At 38.4% G+C, this 24208-nt stretch overlaps 1 protein-coding gene across 4 annotated transcripts in view; it reads right to left on the bottom strand.

The window, feature by feature from the left end:
* Nucleotides 1-3015: 3015 nt before the first annotated feature.
* Nucleotides 3016-24208, bottom strand: part of MYO5A (myosin VA (heavy chain 12, myoxin)) — a 124597-nt gene continuing 103404 nt past the window's right edge. For all 4 annotated transcript variants that reach the window (XM_008577316.1, XM_008577317.1, XM_008577319.1 and 1 more), the window contains 7 exons: nt 23674-23828; nt 19916-20005; nt 17549-17699; nt 15362-15644; nt 13343-13517; nt 9951-10031; nt 3016-9672 (listed from right to left, as the gene is read on the bottom strand). In XM_008577316.1, coding sequence (XP_008575538.1) covers nt 9520-9672; nt 9951-10031; nt 13343-13517; nt 15362-15644; nt 17549-17699; nt 19916-20005; nt 23674-23828 — 1088 coding nt within the window. In that variant the 3' untranslated portion in view covers nt 3016-9519. The remainder of the gene's footprint in view (nt 9673-9950; nt 10032-13342; nt 13518-15361; nt 15645-17548; nt 17700-19915; nt 20006-23673; nt 23829-24208) is intronic.

Here is a 24208-nt window from a genome sequence, read left to right as displayed (position 1 = left end):
ACCATCACCTTCTAAGCCTGGGAAAAGGCAACTGGGATTCCAGTATTTTCAGCAGTGATGTACCCAAGGTAGAGCCTGTGAACCATGAGTGGGGGCTGGGTAGAAGAGAGAGCCCCTACCTCTTGGCTGTATTCCCTTGGAACTTAGCCTCAGCAATAGGTAGCTGGGGGATGACCCAGGAAGAGAGCCTTCCACTCAGAACTAGGTGGGAGAGGGAGTCTAGAGTGGAGTCTCTTGTTGAGCTGGGAGGACAGAGAGGAGCAAATCTTAGTTCAGATATCACAAGCTTTCTCTTCTTACCAAGATTTAGTATATTTTCTTGAATAAATGTTTCTTCATTTGCCGTATGGCCTTAGGACCATGTTGAGAGACTTTAAGTGGTTGGGGCTTTTGTTTGTTTTAAAATAATTTTTACCAGTTTCCCTAGGGTGTGGGTCCATAGAGCGCCTCATGCTGTCACGCCAAAAGTCAAACTCCTAACGTCTACTTTTGAAATGTATTTCTCCTGTGGTATTTAGCATGAACTTAAGAATGGTTTTCCATGGGCATTTGGCCTGTCTTTCTTTGCCCATCTCATTTCTTATGACCAACCCCATTCTCACCTGTATTTTCCTTCCTCCCTCCTCCCACTTTTGTGAGGTTGTTTATAAAAGCTTCCTTCTCTCCTCCTCCCTGACAAAGGAGCCCCATCCTTTTGCACAGTGATTGCCATCCTAGGGTCATCCTAGACACAGAAGCCATTCAACCCAGAATCCTGTTTTTAGCAGGCCATGAGTATGCTGTGAATAGGAACCATTGTCTTCCTGTACCATAAACTGAAGATTTGGTATAACCCGGCTCTTCTTATTGGTCTTTCTCTTTTTTTGTCATAAGTTAGCACTGACCCAGCTTTCTTCAAATTTATTCAAGTTTCTTGGTAATATAGACTATTAGGAAATGAGTTTTAGAAGTTTACTATTGACAATATAAACTAATATTTTATTTCTTTTCCAGTAACTTTGCTGAAGTTTCAAAACATGTCTGCTTATCATAATACTGAAGTTTTGGTGAATAATTCATCTTTCTTATCTGTGCCAAGCATAATCTTGTAGCACTTGCTCACATTCTTGCCTTCTTGGCCTACATTTCTCCAGGTTGAATTGTCTCAGGATTTAAAAATTGTTCTTATGAGCATTATCCTGTTCCTTCAATTATCTCTCATCCTCTTCTGAACCTTTTATATAACACTGTTTTTTGCTTAAAATCCAATGACCAGAACTGCCCACAGTGCCCGTGGTGCTAATAAGGTCTGTATAATAGGTTTTATTTCTTCCCTTTTGAACAATACCTGTCATATTTTGGCTCTGGCAGCATAGCAACAAATGTTTAGTGGACAAAGAAAATGTATTCCCAGGTCCCTTTCCTGGGTAGTAAACTCTATTTCAGGATACTTCAATTGTGGAATATCTAGCTTACTCACTTCTCTGTACACTCAGGGTGCCTGGGACCCAGAAGCCCCACACTTCCAGGTGCATGGCACGTTCCCAGGACCACACACAGTTCCTGTCCCTTTATCTCCCACTCAAGAGAATGCATTACAGTAGACATGGATTGCTTTCATTCTACATCCTGTCTTTCCTCTGGCGAACCCCCACTACCACCTCATCGGTCCTATGTTTTCTGTAAAGATGACCCAATTTCTAGCTTCAGTGGTGGGATTTGGCCCAGGCTAAGCCAATCAGAGCACTCCATTCCCCTGGATGCAGTGATTATTTTGGGAATGGAAGTAGAACCCAAACCAGTCAATGGGCTCCATCCTGGAATGTCTTACTGGCAATATAGAGAAAGAGGCTACAAGGAAGAGCCACAGAATGAAGCCAAACACATTGAGGGCTGACTTTGTCACTGCTTGGGGAAGAACACAGCTAAGAATGCCACCAAAACAAAGAAAAGCAGAAATCTCTGATGCCAATGTTTGGGCACCTGGATATAGTCTCGAACTTTAGTTACATTAGGCAATACATTTCGATCGTTTTTTTTTTTTGGTGGCTGGCTGGTACCGGGATCCAAACCCTTAACTTTGGTTTTATAACACCACACTCTCACCAACTGAGCTAACCTGCAAGCCCACTTTGCTTCTTGGTTGAGCTAGTTTGAGTTCGATTTTTATTACACACCCCAGAAAGGCTCCTAATGAACATGTCAAAATGCAAGTGGATGAGAGTGATTTTATTATGGGGATATAACCTTGACTCATTTCTAATTTATTCAGAAAAAGAAATTGTTTGCAAATTTTGACATTTCATTACTTATAATATCCTGGTGTCCCCGTAAACTATAATCCATGGTGCCAGTAATTAAATCTAAGTTGGACATTGCTATATTTCTAGGGCCTGTCATGGTGATCAGAAAAGTGCTTAATAAATGAGTTGAATGAATAAATGTGTCACAGCACAGAGGCAAGAAGTGTATAATCTACACAAAAACCATATATTCATTTCTCCATATTATAAATGAAGATGAGACTAATTCCGTCACAGGTCTGAATGACCCGGCTCTTTGTTTCTCCATCCAAAGAAGTGCATCTGCATACTTCTTAGATCTCTGTCCTATGCTAAAAAATTGGTCCACTCACCTACTATATTACAAATAAAATCTTTGATACAAACCACACCTTCAATCTTTTGAAAGTCTAAGTAGATTACATATACCAAATTTCCCTTGACTATGTCTACTTCTCTTCAGAGAATTTCAGTATATTTAGGCATAACTTCCTCTTGAAGAAAACATGCTGCCTTTCCCTCAGTTGTTTTTGTTTGCTTGTTTAAGTGTTTGGCAATTCTCTTCTTTATCATGTATTTCACTGTTTTCCAGTATGGAAGGGGAACTCACCAACTTTTAAATTTCCAAGACTCTTTGGAATATTCTCATAAGGAGAGGTTATATTTACATTCACTTCAGAATGTCTTCAGAAAAACAACTTATTTTATTGTTTTAAAGTGTGCAGTGGGTTTATTTATAAGACACAGACAAGAATGCTTTATACTCATTTTTATTTGAACAATTTTCTATAATAGCTAGGAGAATACAGCATTAATGACACACTTACTAAGCACAACATGAGACAACTACAAATTTAAAGCATAAATGTCATTCTGATATTGTTTTGGTTTTCATCTTAGCACTAGGTGGTATCTAGTGAAAACCCATGTTTCGAAGGCTTTTGTTGACATGAGGTGAATTATTAACTTATTTTAAAAAATTTCATGTGAAATAGGCTGGAATGGGTTCACTTTAAAACTGGAGTTAGTTGGTAATGCATGTCACTTCTCCGTACCGCTTCTTTTCAACGGAAGAATATGTCACCTAAGAACTTTTCAAAGGTTAACCATATCACGTTTTTCTATGAAGATCAAAGCAGAATTCCTTCTCTAGATCCAACAAGGAGAAATATTTGAAAAACTACAATGTTCAATTTCATTATAGTTAAAAGTTATGTCCATTTCCTAGTAAATTAATAAATATTAAAATATAATATGTTAAATGTCATGAGCTCATTTTTCTGCAACACTGTTGGAGAAATTTAAGTTTTCCAAGGACACAAAAAAGTCAATGCTACTCCAGGATCCCACAAAAATACATAACTAGGAATCATGAATTACAACATATATATACACATTAAAAGGAAAAATTCACCATTTGTTGGAAAAAAAAATAATGGCTCAAGTGATTTAGAGAGCCTGAAATGTAGGCTAAGATTTTATAACACATGGCAACAATAAGATATTTGACACTACTGACTCTGAAAAATGGACGAAAATGTACTGACCTACCAAGCACTGAATTATATATGCCAGTTCAACTAAAAAGTCTTTTTAAAAATACTTCAAGCAATATTATAACCTTAAGAAAATCTTATTTTCTGACATTTTATGAATCTAACAACACCCATTACGTTAAGCAGATGAACATTTTAGGTAGACCAAATTATAAAATAAAAAATGTATAAAAGGCATTTTGGGATATATTTTACATGTTACTTTTCAGTTCCTAATCTATTGAGAAATACACTGTAATTCCAGATTGATTTGTTTAATTTAGGGTAAGACAATGGATTAGAATTTATAGCACTCTTTCCTGTTTTTACTCAACCTTTCATAGCAGTGTTCTTAAAATATTTTTTTAAAGAATGTCCATGAAAAGTTTTAGAGCTATATCCTTTACATTCATTAAGAAGGGTTAGCAGAAAACAAGACATACAAGCATTACCAAGAATCTAATTTATCTTTGTGTTTCTTCCATATGTTCATTTGTTTACTTGTGACAGAGTCCCACTAACTCAGGAACATTCTCTAAGCCGACATTTCATTGGCTCTGAGATTGTTGGTGCTCAATAGTTCTAATCCCTGTTTGGAAATAACAGAAAAGGAAGGAAGGAGAAAGGGTCATGCAGGAAGGCGAGAAAGGAATTAGTGGTTGGATGACACACCCAATCAAAACCCTCACAAAGCCTTGAGAAACAGGGCAAGATATCCCTTACAGAGGAAAAGTTCTAGAGAACTTAAGGCAGCTCTAGAAGGGAAGGGAGCAAGGGTTAAGGCGGCCCTTACAGCAGAGCCTGAGAACAAATTACAAAGCACTTATCCGTGAACAGAGGCCACACAATACAGAGAGCCTCTCTTAACGTGCATGCACACAGCACATCTCCTAGCTCCAAAGTCAACTTCTGCAGCATGCACACACTGTAGTGTCCAAACACACATCGCCTTGTATACAGCCTTCCCAGTGGACAGCCTCAGAAGCTACCCAGTGGCCTGGGCTTCTCTGTGCCAAGAACCTAAATTGGGGAAGGTGGCCTGAGGCTGCAGGTGCTCAATAGGCTGGGCAGCTCACCTGATGGCTCTAAAAGGGACTCTTGAGGGGTGTGTAGACAGTGACCTTCCTCTTAACTTTAGAGAGCCTTTCATTGCTTCCTGTCTTTTTGGCTGAGACAGTCTGCTACTAACTAATGCCTAAACACAGAGCATTGTACCTTCCCAGTGAGCACTGATTCACGATAAAAGATGAGCCTCGTTAGAGCAGGTAACTATGACAAAAAAACCCCACTAGGCACTGGGCACTCTGTCTTGTCAGAACAGATGACTTGGTACTCAGCACTTACTCAGTTCCCAAATGCCAGGTGCCAACTCTGATAAAGAAAAAGAGCAGCACTTACTGGCCCAGGCACCCCATGGGTAACAGGAGGAACAAAATGCAACCTCACGACTCTTTAGTTTCCTCCCTTGCATATGCCCACACTTTCACTGCTGTGTGGGACAGCAGAACCGCTGGAGGCCTGTCCGACTTCATCTCTAACCCAACTTATCATCAGCAAATGATTGTAGAAGCTACCCTATCTATCGTCCATGCTGCTGTGAGGATGAAATGAGGTACCACGGAGGAAGAGCACTGGAGGAAGCAGAGCCAGGCACAGGTACTGTTTATGCACTACTTTCAACAGGACCACATAAGCATCATGCACTAATTCTTGTTTTCTGTTTTATCCTAAGCAGTTGACATTACTCAGAGGATCCTTGATTATGCCTCCTGAGGAACACTATGAACGGGTCACTCTGTGTGTGTGTGTGTGAGTGAGAGAGAGAGAGAGAGAGAGATTGTGACATTGTGTGAGGACTTCTCAGAATGGTCACAGATTCCAATTTTCCTAGGATTACCAGGAAAGTAATTTCTCACAACAATCACTACACTGAAATTCTCATAAAATACTTTCATAGCTCTCCCATTATGTTGTTAAAAGATCTGGTCTATATTACACATAATTACTCACCTAGAAAGAGCCAACTCTCAATTATCCATTAAAATGAAGGAATAACGAAGCAAATAATTCAAACTGACACAAATCCCCAAATCTCCTATCAGTTGGCTTTGGAATATATTTTTTTGCTTTTGTACCTAATGAAAGAAATGTCAGGTACATGGGAAATTTTCAGAACTTCCATAGGAATCATGAAGCTACATTTTTTGGATTTTATCCCATATTCACCTTCCCCCCTTTCAGAGTTACTCTCAGGCAGATCAAAGCCTTAACTTAAGAAAAACTGCAAGAAGGGAAACTGCTTCTAATTTTTCAGCTTTGCATGCAAGGGTGTGAGGTACGTCTGTACTGAGGTTACGGGGAGGGGACTATTAAGACAAAGAACTGTTGTGGCTTTCTAGATCTCTTCCTTTGAATTCTTATTGTGTGACATAGAGGAATTATGAAAAAGCCAATTAGTGATAATGTTAAAGAACGTATTGCAGAGAATGAGAACAAGAACTTGTACAAACAGTGGCCTGAAGGTAAGCCACCAGGAAGGCCAGTGGAGGCAACTGAGTATTGACCCCATCCACCTGCTTCAATACATAGTCAAACAGCAGGCGATGGGCTGAGAGAAGGGGAAGAGTGGATGGATAAATGGGAAGGGGGAAGGGTGGCGGGGCTATGTCTGAAGCTGGGTGAGAAAGTATGGATGATGGGGTAAGGGTGAGCAGTCCTCAGACTGGCCAAAGGACACCCATAGTCAGCAGAATCTTGTTGCATCAAGAAAGTAGTACAGAAAGTCATTTACTGGGTCTTGGGGTTCCCTGGTTGTAGATATTCTTGTTACGATTAAAAAACTTCAGGCCACCAGAAGAAGTTAATTCAGGGCCCCAACAGAAGTTAATTCTGGGGTTCTGGGTAGGCCTTGGAGGGAGTTGGAGTCCCAGAATAGCAGAACCTTTGTGTCACCATCACTGGAACAGGAGAAACTGCACAGGGCAGTGGAGGGAGCTCTAGCCCAGGTGTGGACAGCAGCTTCCACACTTCACAGCGGAAAGACAGGGTAGAGAAAACAGAAAGAGGTCCAGACCAGACAGCCTTCAGGACACTGAGCTTCCCAGAATAAGAAAAAGGGCTGTTGTGGCAGAGGGAGCTACACATGATCTTGAAGACCTGAGAAGATTCAGGGTGTGCATGGGTCATGCTACACAGCACTAAGCCAGGGGGGCGGTCTAGGAGGATTTCCAGGGCTGAGGTGGACAGCCTACACCCTGGTTGCATTTTCTCAGCAACTTCCCCGCCCCTGTCCCATCTATGCTATTAGACTGACACATGCAGTACTAACCAAAGAGTTATAAGAAAGAGTTAACTGTTCACTGAAAACCACATTGACAACCAGAGAAAACTGAGATGATCTGATTGAATTAGTAGTGTTTTTGGTTGACATTGCAAATAAATGTATTCAAACCGAATAAAGCAGTGTATAATAAAAAAATTATTTAAATTAATTAACTTTCAAATAAAACAAATATAGTAGGACTTTCTAAAAGCATGTACAGTCACTTCTTGGTAATTATGGGGTATTGGTTCTAGGACCTCCTACAGATACCAAAATCCACAGATGCTCAAGTCCCTTATATAAAATGGCATAGTATTTGCATATAACCTATGCACATCCTCCTATGTACTTTAAGTCATCTTTAAATTCCGTATAATACCAAATACAATGTCAATGCTATGTAAACAGTTGTTGTATTGTTCAGGGAATAATAACAAGAAAAAAAAAGCCTGTACCTGTTTAGTACAGATGCAATTTTTTTTCCCAAATATTTTTGATCCATAGTTGGTTGAATCCACAGAGGCACAATCCATGGATGCAGAGGGTTGACTATACATAAATCATGTACATTTAAGAAAGGTTATGGCCATACAAACTTGTGGTTTTACATTTATTAATCCTAAGGGACTGACAGGCACCACACACTGGTCTTTCCAGCAGACGATGTACTAACTGCATAACTGCAGTTCTTTCCTCTAGGATCCAAGTGCTGAGAGGACAGAATTTTAGACCTGGAATGGACCTTTAGAATCAGCTGTCCAACCCTCTTATTATATAAACAAGGAAATGAAGGCCCAAATAAGCTAACAAACAGTATTTATCTTTTAATAACGATCTTTATCACTGACTTGAAACTGACTTCCATAAATAATATTGCACATATTTAAATAAGATATATCATTTTTATAGACAATCTACCAGTTAAATTATATAAATCTATGATTGTAATTCAGAACCAGCGTTTCTAATAAAAGCTAAGAATTTGCTTTTTACACAACCTGCAGGATTTACTGTATAAGGTTTCTAGGAAAAATGGAGAATATGCTTAATTAGAATTTCTAAATGAAAACTTAGAGAATCTGGGTCTTATTGAACCAAGAATCTGGGTCTTATCGAACCTCTGCAAAATTCAACAATCTCCTTATATGTCTTCCTAAAGCATTTCTAATTTGATGTTTTTTAATGTATCCAGTGGTATCTGAGAACATTTAGAGAAGTTACAAAGCTTAAAAAAACTGAATCATAAATATTTATTACATATCTCCTTTTGCATAATTTATAGAATAATCAAAGTTTCAAAACCTGAATCATGAATATTCTGACAATCCTTTCTAGATATTGACTGAGATGAATTCTTAATAAATTAAGAAGAAAGAAAACCTGTCAAGGTTGAAAATAAGCACTGCAGGAATCTGATCTGGTAACATAAAAATAAGTCACTTCACAGAACACTGTACCCTGATGCAATATCCATCCAGGGAAATTTAATGAGCACATCAATGTAATACATCCTGAATAAATAATGACATCAATAATAGCCACTTTGTCTAATCCTACCTCTAAATGTCAAGCATTTTATCATATTACTACATGACTTCCCAGTGTCTGCTACTTGTGCAGGTGAATGTGTAGATATTTGCATATAATCCAGTTAAAACTGCGATCTGATTGAATTGTAAACAGAGTTGATAAGAGAACCTCATTGTAGTGCCTAATAAGAATATCGCTTACATTTTAAAGAACACAGTATGTAGCAGCAATTTGAAATGCTCAGTAAACTACAGTACAAATGGACATCTACGCTTCACAGCAAACCAACATTCTTTTAATATCTCTATATCATACTGACAAAAATAAGGAAGTTAACTTGACCAATTACTTTACATATTGCCAGTTTATTTGATCCAGTTTGACACTATCAACATAACTGATTCCTCAACTGATATGATATGTACTCAATTGTGATTTTTCTTTCAATTCCTCTGTTTAGCACAGAGGAAGGTCTTTGTTGGTGCCTTCCTAACTGCTTGTACATGGAATTCATGTTTTTTACACCATTTAAATGCAGTGATAAGGATTTTAAAATAAATGCTGGCAGCTGAAGACACGTGTTTTTCTTCCTTTCCTTCCTCCCTCCCTTCCATCATTCATCAGCATGTAAACTCAGAATACCTGACTGGTCAAGGATGGGTGTTGCTACAAAGGTAACATAGCACGAAGGAGCCTAGTTTTCTTTCCAAAATGGTGATAGTATTCTAAGGAGATTTCCAGTTAATAACCTCTTGTTTAGGATATAATCAGTACTTTCTGTTTAAAAGTGTATTTTCAGTAGCTCACTGGAAATAATGGGTTCTTATCTGAGGCAAGAAATGTACTGTCAATGTTTGCCTGGACATCACTTTCAGACCCGTGAAATGAATCCCAGGCCCAGGCTGGCTGGAATCTGGATGGTTTCCAACGCGAGGGAGGATGGGTTAAAAGGAAAGGTGACAGGAAAGATGTGTTTAGCATCCATGAGCAGCTGAGGAGAGTCTTTCCTGTCTCGTAAACGCATCTGAGAAGATTAAGAAAAGAGAGAGACAGTATCAGTTCTTTGAATGTGTAAGATTTTTTCCTGTCAATTTCTACCACAAAATTCTCAACTAATGAAGAATGTTTATCTTTGTTTCAAAATTGCTTTATTTTCCCAATAAACTCTTATCAAAAAGTTAATGCAGTTTAAATAAGATAATATAATAAAAGATAAAAACACATTACCCTCCAATAAATCGTAAAATTTTCATTCAAAAGACTGTGTTGATGAATCAGCAGAAGAAAGCCAGGAGCTCTTACCTGTATAGTACGAATAAATGATACAGAGACTCTTTCTTCAAACTCATTAACTGGAGTATACAAATTCAACACTTTGACAATCTGTGAGAAATGAAATGATTAAAGTTTTTGGTATATTAACAAATAGACACTGAGTACCTATAATATGGAAAATTAAAAGGATCTGTACATGCAGTTTTCAATTCTACTTAGGGGTGGTGTTGGGAAAATAGAATAGTTTGGTCAGGGCCCTTTGCCTTGGGTCCATTTGGGTGTGGTTTTAGCACATCCTTTGTAAGCAAACTGTGTGTATGTGGAGTTAGTGCGCATGAGCACCAATGTATCTTTTTAGTTTTGTTGCTATTCTTGTGTTCTTCAGAGAGAGAGAGGAGATTTAGTGAAGCGTGAAGCAAGTCAGCGGGCATCTGCCCTGCGCGGCTATGTTTTCCAACCTATGGCTCCAAGGACCTTTTGGCCAGTTACCTAGCTCACAGACCTGTGTGAAGGGGTCTGGTGACCCAGCCTGGCGTATGAAGGGTTTGTGACCCAGTCTGTGAATGGGCTTGAGGGGTCTGGGAGCTCCAGACCCAGCCCTAGCTCAGCATATGGCCCAGTCAGTACAGGATTACCAGCAGGGTAAAGTAGCTTTACAATTGGCATAGTGGGGGCAGGATTAAGAGCACCACATTTGGCATAGTCTGCAACAGGATTCTAGACATTAGCCATGGCTCTACAGGTGGATTGGAACAAGAGGGAAGAAGGAGCTGGTCTGAAGGGCACATTTACCTTTATTATTTGGATTTTTACAAGAAGAAGGTAGTAATGTAATATTTGTATAGTATTTTAAGATGCAATATATACTTAGAAAACCATTCCAACAGTGCAAAAGAATACAACATAAAAAAATAAAAGTGCCCCACTCCCACCCTCCCAGTCTCCCAAAGTGGCAATTGCTAACCATGTCCTGTGTATCCATCTAGTTACGTTCTATACATATTCTGGCTTATGTTATTTTTATACAAATGGGGTTCATTCTATTAATATTATTCTGCAACTTGCCTTCTCCATATAAAAATATATATCTGGCCATATTAAAAATGATAGAATTATTTCTTTTGAATGGTCTTTTTAAAAATCATATTTTTATAAAAGATAAGTTATTATAAATGAATAACATGAATAACAACAAAGGCCTCTAAAGAAGTCAACCAATTAGAGGGTATGAACTTCCTTAAAAAATGTCAAATTAATTGCTTTTGTAAAATGATCATCTCTTTTTAAACGAAAATAAATCATTGTCTATATAAGATACAAAGATATTTTCATTTTGAAGGTACTGTATAAAGCTGTGCTGTCCAATACAATAGTAGTCACTAGCCATGTGTGGCTATTTCAATTTAAATTGATTAAAATAAAATAAAATAAAATAAAATAAAAATAAAAATTGAATGTAGGACAGTGGTGATCTATAGACAAAGATAAATTAAGCACCAGAGAAATGTGAATTAGAAAGTGGGCATGTTTACCAGGTCTGTGAGTGACAAACTGAATCAGAAATCAGTCCTTTAAAAAGTAGGACTACTTCGTTAAATAAAATTTGCCAAATAAATGAATTATAGGTCTACCTCATTCTACGAAATTTTTTAATATAAAGTAAAATATATTAAAATATCTTCTTTAAAAGATGGATGACAGAAAACTTGTATAAAGTTAGGTTTCCCCCAATGCATTCTTACTTTCTACTCTTGGCAGAAATGGGGAGAAAATCTCAAGACCATTACTGAATAACGTGATTCTGCTTTACCCTTAGTAAGAATATATGTAAATATGAACTCAGCATTAAAAAGCTACACACCTTGCTTCTAATTATCTACTGACTGAGTTTTCATTGTACTGGGCACAACTGAAGATTTCTGTTATGAGATATGTGATAACATTAAGAAAGTATAAGAGTCAGTACAGAAAATAACTGGGCAAAGGAAAAAGGGCATGTTCATGCCTCTGCCCTGCCTCATGCTGTTGCCACTGTCCTCCAATGCCCTTCCTATCCTCTTGCTTCCTTAAATCAATGCCCAGCTTAATGAGACCGTCTGAACAAAGTCAGTTATCACCCTTCGGCACTTCCCTTAGACCTGTAGAATTTGCTAGATCTGCTATGGTAGAGTCAGCTGGATACATACATCTCTGTCTTCCCTACTAAACCGTAAGGTCTCTTGGCTAATATCCAAAAGACTGAGAATGACAAATGATGGCGAGGATGCAGAGAAAAAGGAACCCTCCTACACTGTTAGTGGTACTGCAAAATGGTGCAGCCTTTATGGAAAATGGTATGGAGGTTTCTCAAACAATTACAGAGAGATCTACCATATGACCCAGCTATTCCACTGCTGGGTATACACCCAGAGGAATGAAAATCATCATGTTGAAGGGATACCTGTACTCCCATGTTTACTGCAGCACCATTTACAATAGCCAAGAGTTGGAACTAGCCTAAATGCCCATCATTGGATGAGTGGGTAAGAAAAATGTGGTATATCTACACAATGGAATACTACTCTGCTATAAAAAAAAAAATGAAATACTACTGTTTGCAGCAACATGGATGGACTTAGAGAAAATTATATTAAGTGAAATAAGCCAGGTACAGAAAGAGAAATATCGCATGTTCTCACTTATGTGTAGGAGCTAATAAATAAATATATACACAAAAAAATAAAAGGGGGGGAGGGGAGAAAAAGAAGGCACAACAATGAACAATTCCTTGAACTTGTTAAGACAAGTGAACAGATATGATATTGATGGAGGGGAGGGGGGAAAGAGAAGGGGAAAAGGAGGAATTGGTAAAGGGACATGAATACCAACTACACTGTATACTGATAAATTAAAATAACAAAAAACTGTAGGATCCTTAAACGCAGGGATTTTTCCTTATTTACTGAAGTATCTCCCCCAGCAACAAATATGGTGCCTTGAGATGGGAGCTCAATTAGTCATTTGTTGAACTGAAGAAACAAGAATAATCTATCTTTAAAAAATAAGTCTAAAGAATCATTCACTTACCAAATAATATTAAAATTATATGGACTATAAGGTCCATAGAGTGCATACCCCATGAAAACAGGGACTTTCTTTTGTTTATGGTTGTATCCTAGTCCCTGCAACATTATGCAGAACACTGTAAACACTCAATAAATATTTGCTGAATTTTGACTATAGATGACTGTAACTAGCACTGAAATGTATTAATTTCTGGCAAAATCTCCTTTCTTCAAGATCTGTATAGATATGTATCTTCTCTGACACAGATTAAGTCAGCTCAGAGACAAGAGCAGTAACCAGAAGACCTCTTTACTTCCCTAAAGATCACCTTTGATGAATGTCAAATTATTTCATAACAGGGAAAGTTGCTTTACCTGGGCAGTAGTTAAAGCATTGCACATGGAACAAATGGCTTCTGCATCATCATCTGTTTTCTTTTTCACTTGCAAAAGCTGAGCAGCCTGAATGAGAGGTTCCAGGGTTTCTTTAGCCCCACTGTTCATCAGATTTTTGTCACGTAGCCATTCCTCCAGTTGACTGACATTGTACCTATGCCAAAAAAAAAAGAGAGAGAGAGAATGCAAATTTGCTGAATATTGTCATAAATGTCTTAATTTTGTGTATGTGGCCTTGTCACGATTTTCAGTTAAAATGACAGGGAGTATTTTTGTTCACTTTTCTTAAATCTCATCAGCTGTGCTAAAAATCTATCATAAATAGTCATGAGGTTTATAATCATAATTATATAAGATTAAATGATAAGAGAATATAATTCTCCTTAATGAAAGATAGAAATGAAATCATTATAGCAAAACTTATAAGACTTACTAATAAACAATATGGAATATATAATATGGCTCTGTCCTTATTGAACAGCTGACCAGAAAACACTTTATAGCTTCTCTTACAATTTCAGAGCTGGATTCCTTTTGCAAGGTGAGACTTAATAATCTTTTAAGTGCTCTCTCTTCCTTAAGGCAAACTCCACATTGGGTAACTGGATAACCAGATTGCCCATTATACTTTGAGGAGGAGCCTGGGTGATGGAGATAGTGCCCTGAGGAAGCTCAGACAAGGAAGGAGAAAGGGAAGGCCCTTGGACAAAGGGACAAAGACTCCAAATAGGAAGAGAGACAAAGAAACTACACAGACATTGAGGTTTTAAGTGACAGAAGTTCTCAAACTAAGACTGAGGTAAATGAACATACAATCAGAACTTAATAATCAGGCAAACGGAGCCATTGTGATATTACGATGCATGACTTCACATTTATAAGCAAAGCTTACAGAGAAATAAGTTCTCCTACCTGAGTGTATTTTATCTTCCCCCCCCCATATAAAGATGACCTATATATAGGGGATCCCCCCTATATAAAGGGGATCTTAACCCTTGACTTGGTGGTGTCAGCACCACGCTCTCTGAAGTGAGCTAACTGGCCATCCCTATATAGGGATCCGAACCCGTGGGTTTGGTGTTATCAGCACTGCACTCTCCCAAGTGAGCCACGGGCCAGCCCCAAGGCATTGGTCTTCTTAAAGTTAACTACAATTAGATGTGGGCCAGAATGGACCATTTGAAAAGAACATTAAGGTTTTCTAAGATTGAGTAACTAAAGACTTTTGCAGGAGAAACCCCTTTTCTCCTCCTCCTCCCTTGGTGAATATTCTAGCTGCTCTAAAATAAGTATTTTCTTGGTCTGCACTAGGATTAAAAAGAAAAAAATCCCTGCATTTTGTCTGTTTTTGTGGCTTCCCAGATTGAACTGGTGAGTATATCTGTAGAAAATAAAAAAAATAAAATGAGTATTTGCAAAAAAAATCAATTCTATTATGATAATGAGGTTATGCTGAGGTGCAATTGAACATTAAATAGAGTGCAGCTTTTTTTAAAATATAGAGGGGGCACATTTCAAGAGTTAGTAAGGGATCTATTAGACCTGGTCTTGTTGGCATAGGTATAAAAAGATATTTTGCCAAAGCGCATTTCTAAGAGCAATCATACATTACAAATCTTCATTATAATTCAATATTTTCTTATTGTACAATTGAAACACAGACAAAAGAAGCAGCAGCTATCTCAACTTTTAGTATTTTTGCATCATCTTTCCACTCTTTAAACAAGTTAGCTCTACAGAGGAGCAGGATTTCTTATCAAGTAATGAGAGGAACCTGCTGACAAGGCACAGCTGAGGAGTGGTAACGAAGGAGATCTGGAGAAGTCCGGCCAGGCAAAAGAAAGTGCTTCTGTGCCAGTTCTTCTCCTACTGCTTGACCGCACGGCACCAGATATCAGGTGCACTGACTGACTGCAAACAAGTCATCAGCTCTCCCCAATCCCGGCAGGCCAGTAGGGCAGAGGAAAGAAGCCGCCACAGGTATTGGCATTTGCTCACCTAATCTGCATGCCTTTACTCCAGGAGCACATATCCTTCCGCAGGAGGAGGTTGTTTAGGGTGATGGCCCCCACAATGTAGAACATCTGCTTGACCACCTGCTTGATCAGCTCTGGGTCCATGCCATGCTGACACATGACTGAGTGGAAGGAGTTAAGTTGGCGGAGGATGGAGTCCAGTGTGTAGGTGCCCTCGTCGGCAATACTGGAGGTTCGCTTTCTTAGCCCTGTGGGCTTCACCCCAGACACGCCCTGAATCGTTTCATGCTCCAGCATGCCTGAGACTGCAGGAGTATTTCAATTGTTAGAAGAGAAGAACTGGAAGAAAACCTGGCACATGTGTACACATGCGTGTGTGTGTGTGCACACACATACATACGTTCAATTTAGGAAAATGATCTGAGTATCAAAATAGAGGGAAAAGGAACTTCGCCATCAAAGGGCTTCTGGATTTTAAACTTTAATGAAGAAATAATTCTTTACTGCAAAAATTTACTATGAAATTAAGTAATCTTAATGGTATATTTTCTAAAATAAGCAGTGGCCTTGTGATAGCGCAAGCCTCTAGTGTTTTTGGGTGGTTTTTTTAGAGATAGGTAGCAGTTAGGGGTAATAGAAGTATTCTCCATGATATTTGAGCTCCAGAGGGAAACAAATAGTAAGAAAGGCAGCACACTGGGCAATGGTCTTGGAGAAGACTTGGGAGAGGGCAGAAGAGTGGCGCTGAAGCCTTTCATTGTCCTGGGCTTCCCAAAATAGCAGATCTTGGGCTAGCCTCAGTGTCTCAGGACTTAGTCTTCTCATCTGTATTACTGCTGCTCCCCTTATTGGGCTCTCATAGCATTTGGCTTATGCCTCCCCTAGAATGCTTTTGAGATGCTCATTCCCTGACTGGGAGCCCCTTGAGAGCAAAGGCCATGCCTGGTTCATTTCATGTCTCCTTGTGCTAAACATAGCTCCCCCAGAACCTCATATTGACTTAAAACGTTTGTCATTGTTGCTGTTAAATGACTGGGAGATGGTGGTAGTGATTTAGAGTGGAACATATTAGAGTCAAACTTCTTGTTTAGCCAATAAAAATAGGCATGAGTAGAAGAAAGATTGACTGAAACTGACCTTTGCATGTGTATTACCTTCTATATTTTAGCTGACCTAGGCTGCTTTAAATTCATGACTTTTTAGGGGACAAATCCTTGCCATCTCCCACGGCTTCCTCAGCCTTTTATGTTTCTAACTGGTTAACTGTGGCCTACGAAAGAAAATGGAATAGTATGAGCCCATAGAAGGGAGATGAGGTTGTGGAAATGTGGGGAACACATGGGTGGGGAAAGAAAGGGTACCTGGGAGTACCTTGAAAGCCTGCTGTTAATTTTCCACAAGACAACAGTGTTTGGTAACTCAAAAAATTTGTTTTAAATTCAATGCATTCAAAATTAGCAGCCCGCAACTTGTAAATAACTCCTAATTCCTATTCATACATGCTACACATGCCAAAGGAATTATAGGTAGCACAGTATATAAACACCCAGAATGAGTGCACACATATAAAGAGAGGTAGATAGAATCGTACATTTAGCTGAATACACAGAAATAGCACCCCCTCCTCCCCCCTGCTCAGCTACTTGGCCAATGAGAAACTACTACTTTAAACCAAATTGCCTTTAAGAATTCCTTAGGGGCGATGAGATGCACAACTCAGCATAGAGTGTCCAGACAAACCTGTGAGACCTCTTCTCTTCTCTTTGCCATAGTACCTTCCCAGACACTTCACTGTGTCTGTAAAACAAAGTGCAACCCACCCCCAACCTTGCCCAGCCTACTTGGTTTTCGATGGGCCCCCAGGAAGCCCTTTGTAGTAACTGTTCTAGTCCAAAGCTTAAAGTGATTTCAAAAACTGGACAAGGAATGAAGTCTATTGCTGGATATAAGCATAACCCAATCTTAAGAGACAGGCATTAAACACTGGGGAGGGGAACCAGATACTGCTTTTTGAACCACATAGAAGCAGTGATTATGATGCCTCCCATTAGCCATGGCTGGGTTTCTGGGATTCCTCAGCTAATTTTAGGCCTGTGTCTTACTACTTCATATTCTCCCTGTGAACACATGCCCAAGCCAGTGGCTGGTCATTTACTGAAGGGCACATGAAGCAGACGGACCATGATGCTCAGCCATGCCCTGGCCTTACCAATCATTGGCTGAAGGATGTTCTCCAACACCCGCACGAGCTGCTGATAGATCTGAATGGCCAAATCACTCAGCACTTGCCGATACTCAGCCAGGTCAAAATTGGTGAGGCAGTGTTCATTCTGGCGAGATGTGTTGTGTTTCATAAAGCCCTAGAGTTATAATGCAAAGTTAATACATATGAAGTAAAATGTCTCTTCTGTCTGTTTAACTATCTCCAGTCTGATCAGCACTTTCATGCTCCTTTTTCCTCTTTCCAAGGGATTTCCATCCATCCCACAACAAAAATGCCAGGACAATCACTCTCAAATGCTGGTGTGTGTTTGTTTGCTTCCATCATTCCTCCTTCCACTTCTTACTAGCTTCTGAGTAATATCAAACTTGGCAACCTAGCTTTTAAGCCTTTCCATAGCAAGTCCAATGAAACAAGTTGAGAGAACTTAACTAAAAAAACTGAAAGAGTGTTTCATTTATGAAACAGCAGGTTTATCACCAAACTCTAAATTATCTAAAGTACTAATCTCTTAACTTCAGTTCATTAAATATGGTCCTATTCATAAATACTACACCCAAAGGGCATACATAATTTTCTTGAAATAGACTGAATTCTACACAGACTGGTAAGTAAACAGGAAATGTCCCTTTACTATATTATATGGTATACACAACATGATTTTCAGTCAGAGCTTAGAATGGAATCTTCTGGTGGTATTTGTGAAAATGGTAAGCTAACTGTACAGGCAGGTACTTTTTTCAGTCACTTTGCATTTTTTTTTTTTTTTTTTTTTTTTTTTTTTTTTTTTTTTTTTTTTTTTTTTTTTTTTTTTCTTTTTTTCTTTTTTCCGGGTCCGGCAACGGATCCCAACCCCCAGGGTTGCCCCTGTACCGGACCGGGGACCGGCAACGGGATCGCAAGCCTCGGTGTTGCTCCCGCGCCTCGCTCAGCCAGTGAGCGGGAACCGGTCTGTATGTGGGATCCGACCCCTCGGACGGGAGCGCCGCTGCGCTTCCCAAGCGGCGCACTATCCAGTGCGCCACCGGGCCGGCCCTGTCACTTTGCATTTTAACATGCTGATCACCAGACATTGCCTGACAAAGGTAATGGCTTATTGATGGATCCTACTCATGGTCAAGCATCTGCCTCCCTACAACCTACTTAAATGGTCTAAGAGTGGGAATTGACAGGACATAGTTAATGGCCCCTGTGGGGGTTTCTGGTCTATCAGTCCCACCTTTTCAGGGACGATGTCTTACCTATCTTTGTATTTTCCATCATTTAACAGGACAGTCCCCTACCTCTGAGTGCTCAGAGAGTACTACTAATCAGCTTCTTTGCCTACCCTCCTGGCAAAGGATGGGGATGCAGGAGGGTAGTGTGGTAGGCCAGAGGTTCTGGGAGGTAGGCAGACCCAGAATCCCAACATTGCTCTTTACGGCCAAAAGAGTTTTGGCAAGTCGATGAGCTTCACTGAGCTTCAGTTTCATCATCTGTAAAACTGGGTTATAATTCCTATCTCACAGAGGTTTATAAGAAATAACATAAATAACATAATGTATAGTAAGTGTTGTCTGAAACATACTAAACAGCTCTTAATAAATAGTAATTTTTAATATTTTACATACTTTTTAAGTATGTTGAACTCTATCAACTAGTGAACACATTACTGTGAACAAAAGCAATACAGATTTTTGGACAAATCAAAAGAGACACGATCTTTGATCATGTTCTATCTTTGATCACCTTTAATGTACTGTGGCAAGCTGAAATTGATTAATTTCCTTAAATAGTTCAATACTCCAATATTAGTTCTTAAAAAGCCCACCTCAACATAATAACAGAAAGTTTCATTTCTGGTAAATATCCATTAACCAATGCTTATTTTCTTTTTGCTGTGCTTTCTCAGCACAGCAAATAAAAACTCTCAGAAGAAAGAAACTACATCACTCTCCAATTTACTGTTTCATAGATAAAGAACATCAAACAAAGTGATAAACTCCAAGCCACCTCTGAATTCAGGTTTCTAAAAAACATGGTTAAGTATTTGGGCTTTAAAATTTTCCTTAATAAAGGTCAGAGAAAGCATAGCATGCTGGTTTTATTTATTTATTTATTTATTTATTTTGTCTTTTTTCATGTCCGGCAATGGATCGCAACCCTCAGTGTCGCGCCTGTACCGGACCGGGACCGGCAACGGGATCGCAAACCTCGGTGTTGCTCCCGCACCTCGCTCAGCCAGTGAGCAGGAACCGGTCTGTATGTGGGATCCGAACCCTCGGCAGGAGCGCCACCGCGCTCTCAAGCGGCACACTGTAGCAGTGCGCCACCGGGCCGGCCCGCATGCTGGTTTTATAATCAAGGTTTTCTTACCTCTTCTCCACTGTACTGCTTCAAACAGTGCAAAAAGCGGCATGTGTTAGAGAGCCAGAAGGAGACAGTTTCAAAATCATCACCTCTTTTCTGAAAGAGAGAATAAATCTAAATTTGCCTTTTCCTTAGAGAAATAACAACCTGCAAAAAACCAAAGATACCAGAAGGCCTATTTCTTTCAGTTACCATTATAAACAATTATAAAAGTAAATCACATTGCAGTTGTGAAGTCTTACATCATTGCTAGCAGAATTTCAACCACTGGATTCATTGGTTGGTTATTACTTTGCTTGGCATTCATTTTCTTGCCATTAGAAAATTAAGTTAGTGCCACTTAACTCAGCTGTTCCTTTAAGAAGAAAAAAATTCACCAAGCCACAGTTGACCCAAACTCAGTTCCCCTGGAGTTAATGAAGGGCATCAGAAAGAACTAAAAGCAGAAAAGGGAATAACCTATATTGTAATAAAGAATAGAAAAAAGAGTGAAGCACTCAAACCCAGATTAGATTAAAAATTTTGTCAACACTAAGATATTTCTGAGCAGTGAATCAGAATAGGGATGGAGGAATCCTGTGCTGAGCAGTATAGTTGGGGGGAAGCTGGTTGGCTCTTCACCAGGACTGGGCCACAGCGGCAGGGAAGAGAAGACTCAAGGTGTAAAAAACGATGTAGAGGTTAGGAATGTTTCCTGGGGGTTGAATAGTAGACATATTTGGGAGGACTGTAATTTTGTGAACTAAATCATTGACTAGTTTGGACATGGGAAGTCACAAAAATATCAATGTTTGCCTGTACTTTTTCCCAGAAAACCTTATGTAAGAAAACCCAGATAGTTTACCCAGGAATGGCTATGCTTTAATCTTAGAAACTCCTTTTTCTTTACTTTTTGTATGATATCATATATTCTAATAGCTCTACTACATCACAACAAAACCTGAGTTCTTAGAAGTTGTATGAGAATACCTGCCTTGATTCTTTGGTAGTGGCTTTACACAGTAAGGTGCACTAGGAGCTGGAAACATCATGGAGAAAGAAGGATTTCTTATATCATTTTTTACATAAATAAAATTTACCTCTTTAAGCAAGTATAAAACAAACTAAAGCCCTTAAATTTTGGAGAATATTTTCCTAAAAAAATTTTAAGAAAAAAATCCTAGAGGATAATAAACTTAATTTAGTCTTTTTAGCTGAGACAGGGTAATTGAGTTCAGGTCCTGTCTTCACCACTAGGTAAATATCTGAAAGACGTAGCTATACTGTCTTCCAGTTTTAGGAGGATTGCCAGAAAGTAAATCAATTTTATGACACTCCCAAACATAGAAAATCATCCTATGGCTTAAGTGCATATTAGACTACAAATAATTTTACTCCTTCCACAATTTTGGTTACAACTGCTCCTAGTGGAGGCTCTGGACTGAGCTGACAATCAGTACAGATTGGGAGACAGTGCTGGCCTGTGCAGGGGGTCACTGAAGCACTTATCTAGACAGTCTTCACTGATGTCTAGACAAGTCTATCTAGATAGTCTTCATTGTTGTCTAGACATGCCTAGACAACTGCACAGATCCTCTGAACAGCCTCAGCTGGAAGCTTGTAATTACACCTACACTAAAGAATTACTAGATAAAGTTTATTAAAACCTAAGGAGAAGACTTCATTCCAAAAGTAATTCAGCATCTGTCTTATTGGTGGGCTGCAGCCTTTGCTAAGCTACTATTAAACAAATTAATTCTACAAATACAATTTCTTTCAGCATGAACACTAAGGGTGCCCTTTGTCCTCAATAAAATGAAATACTCTATTCAAAATAAAAGATCATTTACTTCTTTGGAAATTAAAAATAATTTAAAACAATGCTAACTTTACTCAAGAAGTTACTAGATCAAGTTTGCCCAAATAATATTTTTAAAACGAACAAACTGTATTTGGTCAAAATTAAACAATAAATCAGTGTTAGTTCTTTATCTCATAGGGAAAATAATTAAGATGGACTCAAAGCTACTTACAGTTTTTGATTTATTAGATAAAAATGATCTATGAGCTACAAACTACATGGATTATCCATATATCTTTGGCTAATTTATGCTGCTTTGGAGCCCATGTCAAAAACCAGTTGCTAAAATCAAAACAGAAATGCAAAAAAAAAAAAAAAAAATACTTCAGTTCAAAACCTGATGTGAGACAAATACACATCAATTTTAAAAGGTATCAAATGGTTCTAGTAGCCTCTCTTTTTTAATCTTTAAAAAATTTGATAGATTAAGTGCTGGCCTATGGCTCACTTGGGAAAGTGTGGTGCTGATAACACCAAGGCCACGAGTTTGGATCCCTACATGGGGATGGCTGGTTAGCTCACTTGAGAGAGTGTGGTGCTGACAACACCAAGTCAAGGGTTAAGATCCCCTTACCGGTCATCTTTAAAAAAAAAAAAAATTGTTAGAATAATTAGTCAAATTAGATGAATGTCTTCTTGCAATTAAGATGGGAGGGAAAAAACTTTATCATTTGGTTTTGTTGGTTTTTTTATGAGCTAAGTAGTAGCAAAACTTATAGTCTATCTAAGTACAACACAGCATCAATACACCAAAAATTAAAGGAATTATATATTCAGAAGATATTCATCAATTTTTAAATGTTAAATTTTCATAAACCCCACACTTTAGTAATCATTGTAGAATGTAACTACTCAAAATCTCTGCACAATAGGGACTAACTGAGAACAAGCATTTGTCAGAAGTTTACAACCAGGGGCTGGGAGGAGGGAGGAATGAGGAGTTAGTGGTTAATGGGTACAGAGTTTCAGTTGGGGAGAATGAAAAAGTTCTAGAGGTAGATGGTGGTGGTGGTTGTAGAACAGTGTGAATATATTTAATGCCATATAACTGTATGCTTAAAATGGTTAAAATGGTAAATTTTATGTTATGCATATTTTACCACAATTAAAAAAAAATTCATGAAAGACATCTTAGATTTGAGAGAGTCCATAACTATCTACTTATCTTCATCCTAAAAGTTCCTGTTAAGTAAGATAATCAGAAAGCAAAGTATCTAAAAGCACATTATCTTAGTTCCTCGCAGAAACACTTGAGTTAAAACTAAGTTGATGTTCACTCTTTCTCTAGAGAGTCAAGAGGAGGATTATGCAAGGTGACTCACTGATTACCAAATTATGTAGGGCTTTCTGCTCAGTTATATAATTTGCTGCCTTTTTAAAGTCTTTCCTCTCTGATTAGCATCTATGTGTTGCTTCTCACATGGAACTGGGCATTTTAAGTAACAAGGAAAATTATGGAATGAATTGGAGAATAAAAGGAAGAAAAGTTGAAAAAAAATTTTAATGCTACATTAGACATCTTTTTATGTGAGTGAGCCACATATCACTGAGCTTATTTAACATCTATTTTAACTACAGCATCATATGCCCTGTATATATGAACTCTACTAAATATTTTAAATTCAGTTCCAAGTAAAACTTCAACAGAGACTATTTCTGTCAATGAAAAATTTAATTTACTCCACAATTAAGTGCAATTATATCAAGTTAATTTTGATTACCATTCAACCTGAGCCCTGTTTTGAAAGAAGGCATATAGGCATGTTACAACAAAGAACGTTTCCTACAATGGAAGTTTTCAATTAAAACTGGAAAGTGTTCATAACTAGCAAGTTAGCTCAAGTTTAAGGAATGAAAAGCACCTCTGTGCAGATTCTGTCATCATTAACATTCATTATGAGCATATTGTTGAGCATGAACTGACCTTTAATACTTTTTTGATGCTGTTAATTGTTGACGTTAGCAATGACCTTACTTTCTGATCATCATTCAGATAGTCAGCATGCCGAACGCACATGAATAGGATATACGCGGGTAACCCTGGAATCAAATTGACTGCTACACCACGTGGCTTCAGTTCTGAAAAAAGAAAAAAAGGAAAAATAATTTTATGTAACATTGAAAGTTTTCGTGAGGCATGCTTTGTGAGATTAAAAACACAGTTGTCATGTAAGAGTTCAATCATTCAAGGTAAATAGGTCATATAAAAAACAGTATTTTAATAGCTTATTACGTTGAGAAATTCTTGAGTGTGAGGACATGTCTACATAATGGCAACTCCCAAATTTATATCTCCTGCCCTGACTTTTCCCTTGAACCCTAGTGTCTCTGTCAACTGCCTTCCTGGCATCTCTGCTCAGGCAGTTGCCTTCACTTCACCAGTATACCTGCTTTCACTCTTTATTGTTTTTACTTCATTATATATTTATTTTATTTTATTTTTTCTATTTCTCCCCACT

Source organism: Galeopterus variegatus, unplaced genomic scaffold (assembly GCF_000696425.1).
Source record: "Galeopterus variegatus unplaced genomic scaffold, G_variegatus-3.0.2 Scaffold1487, whole genome shotgun sequence".
Lineage (NCBI taxonomy): Eukaryota > Metazoa > Chordata > Mammalia > Dermoptera > Cynocephalidae > Galeopterus > Galeopterus variegatus.
The sequence above is the reverse complement of the archived record's forward strand: the minus strand, read 5'-3'. Positions and strand labels throughout refer to the sequence as shown.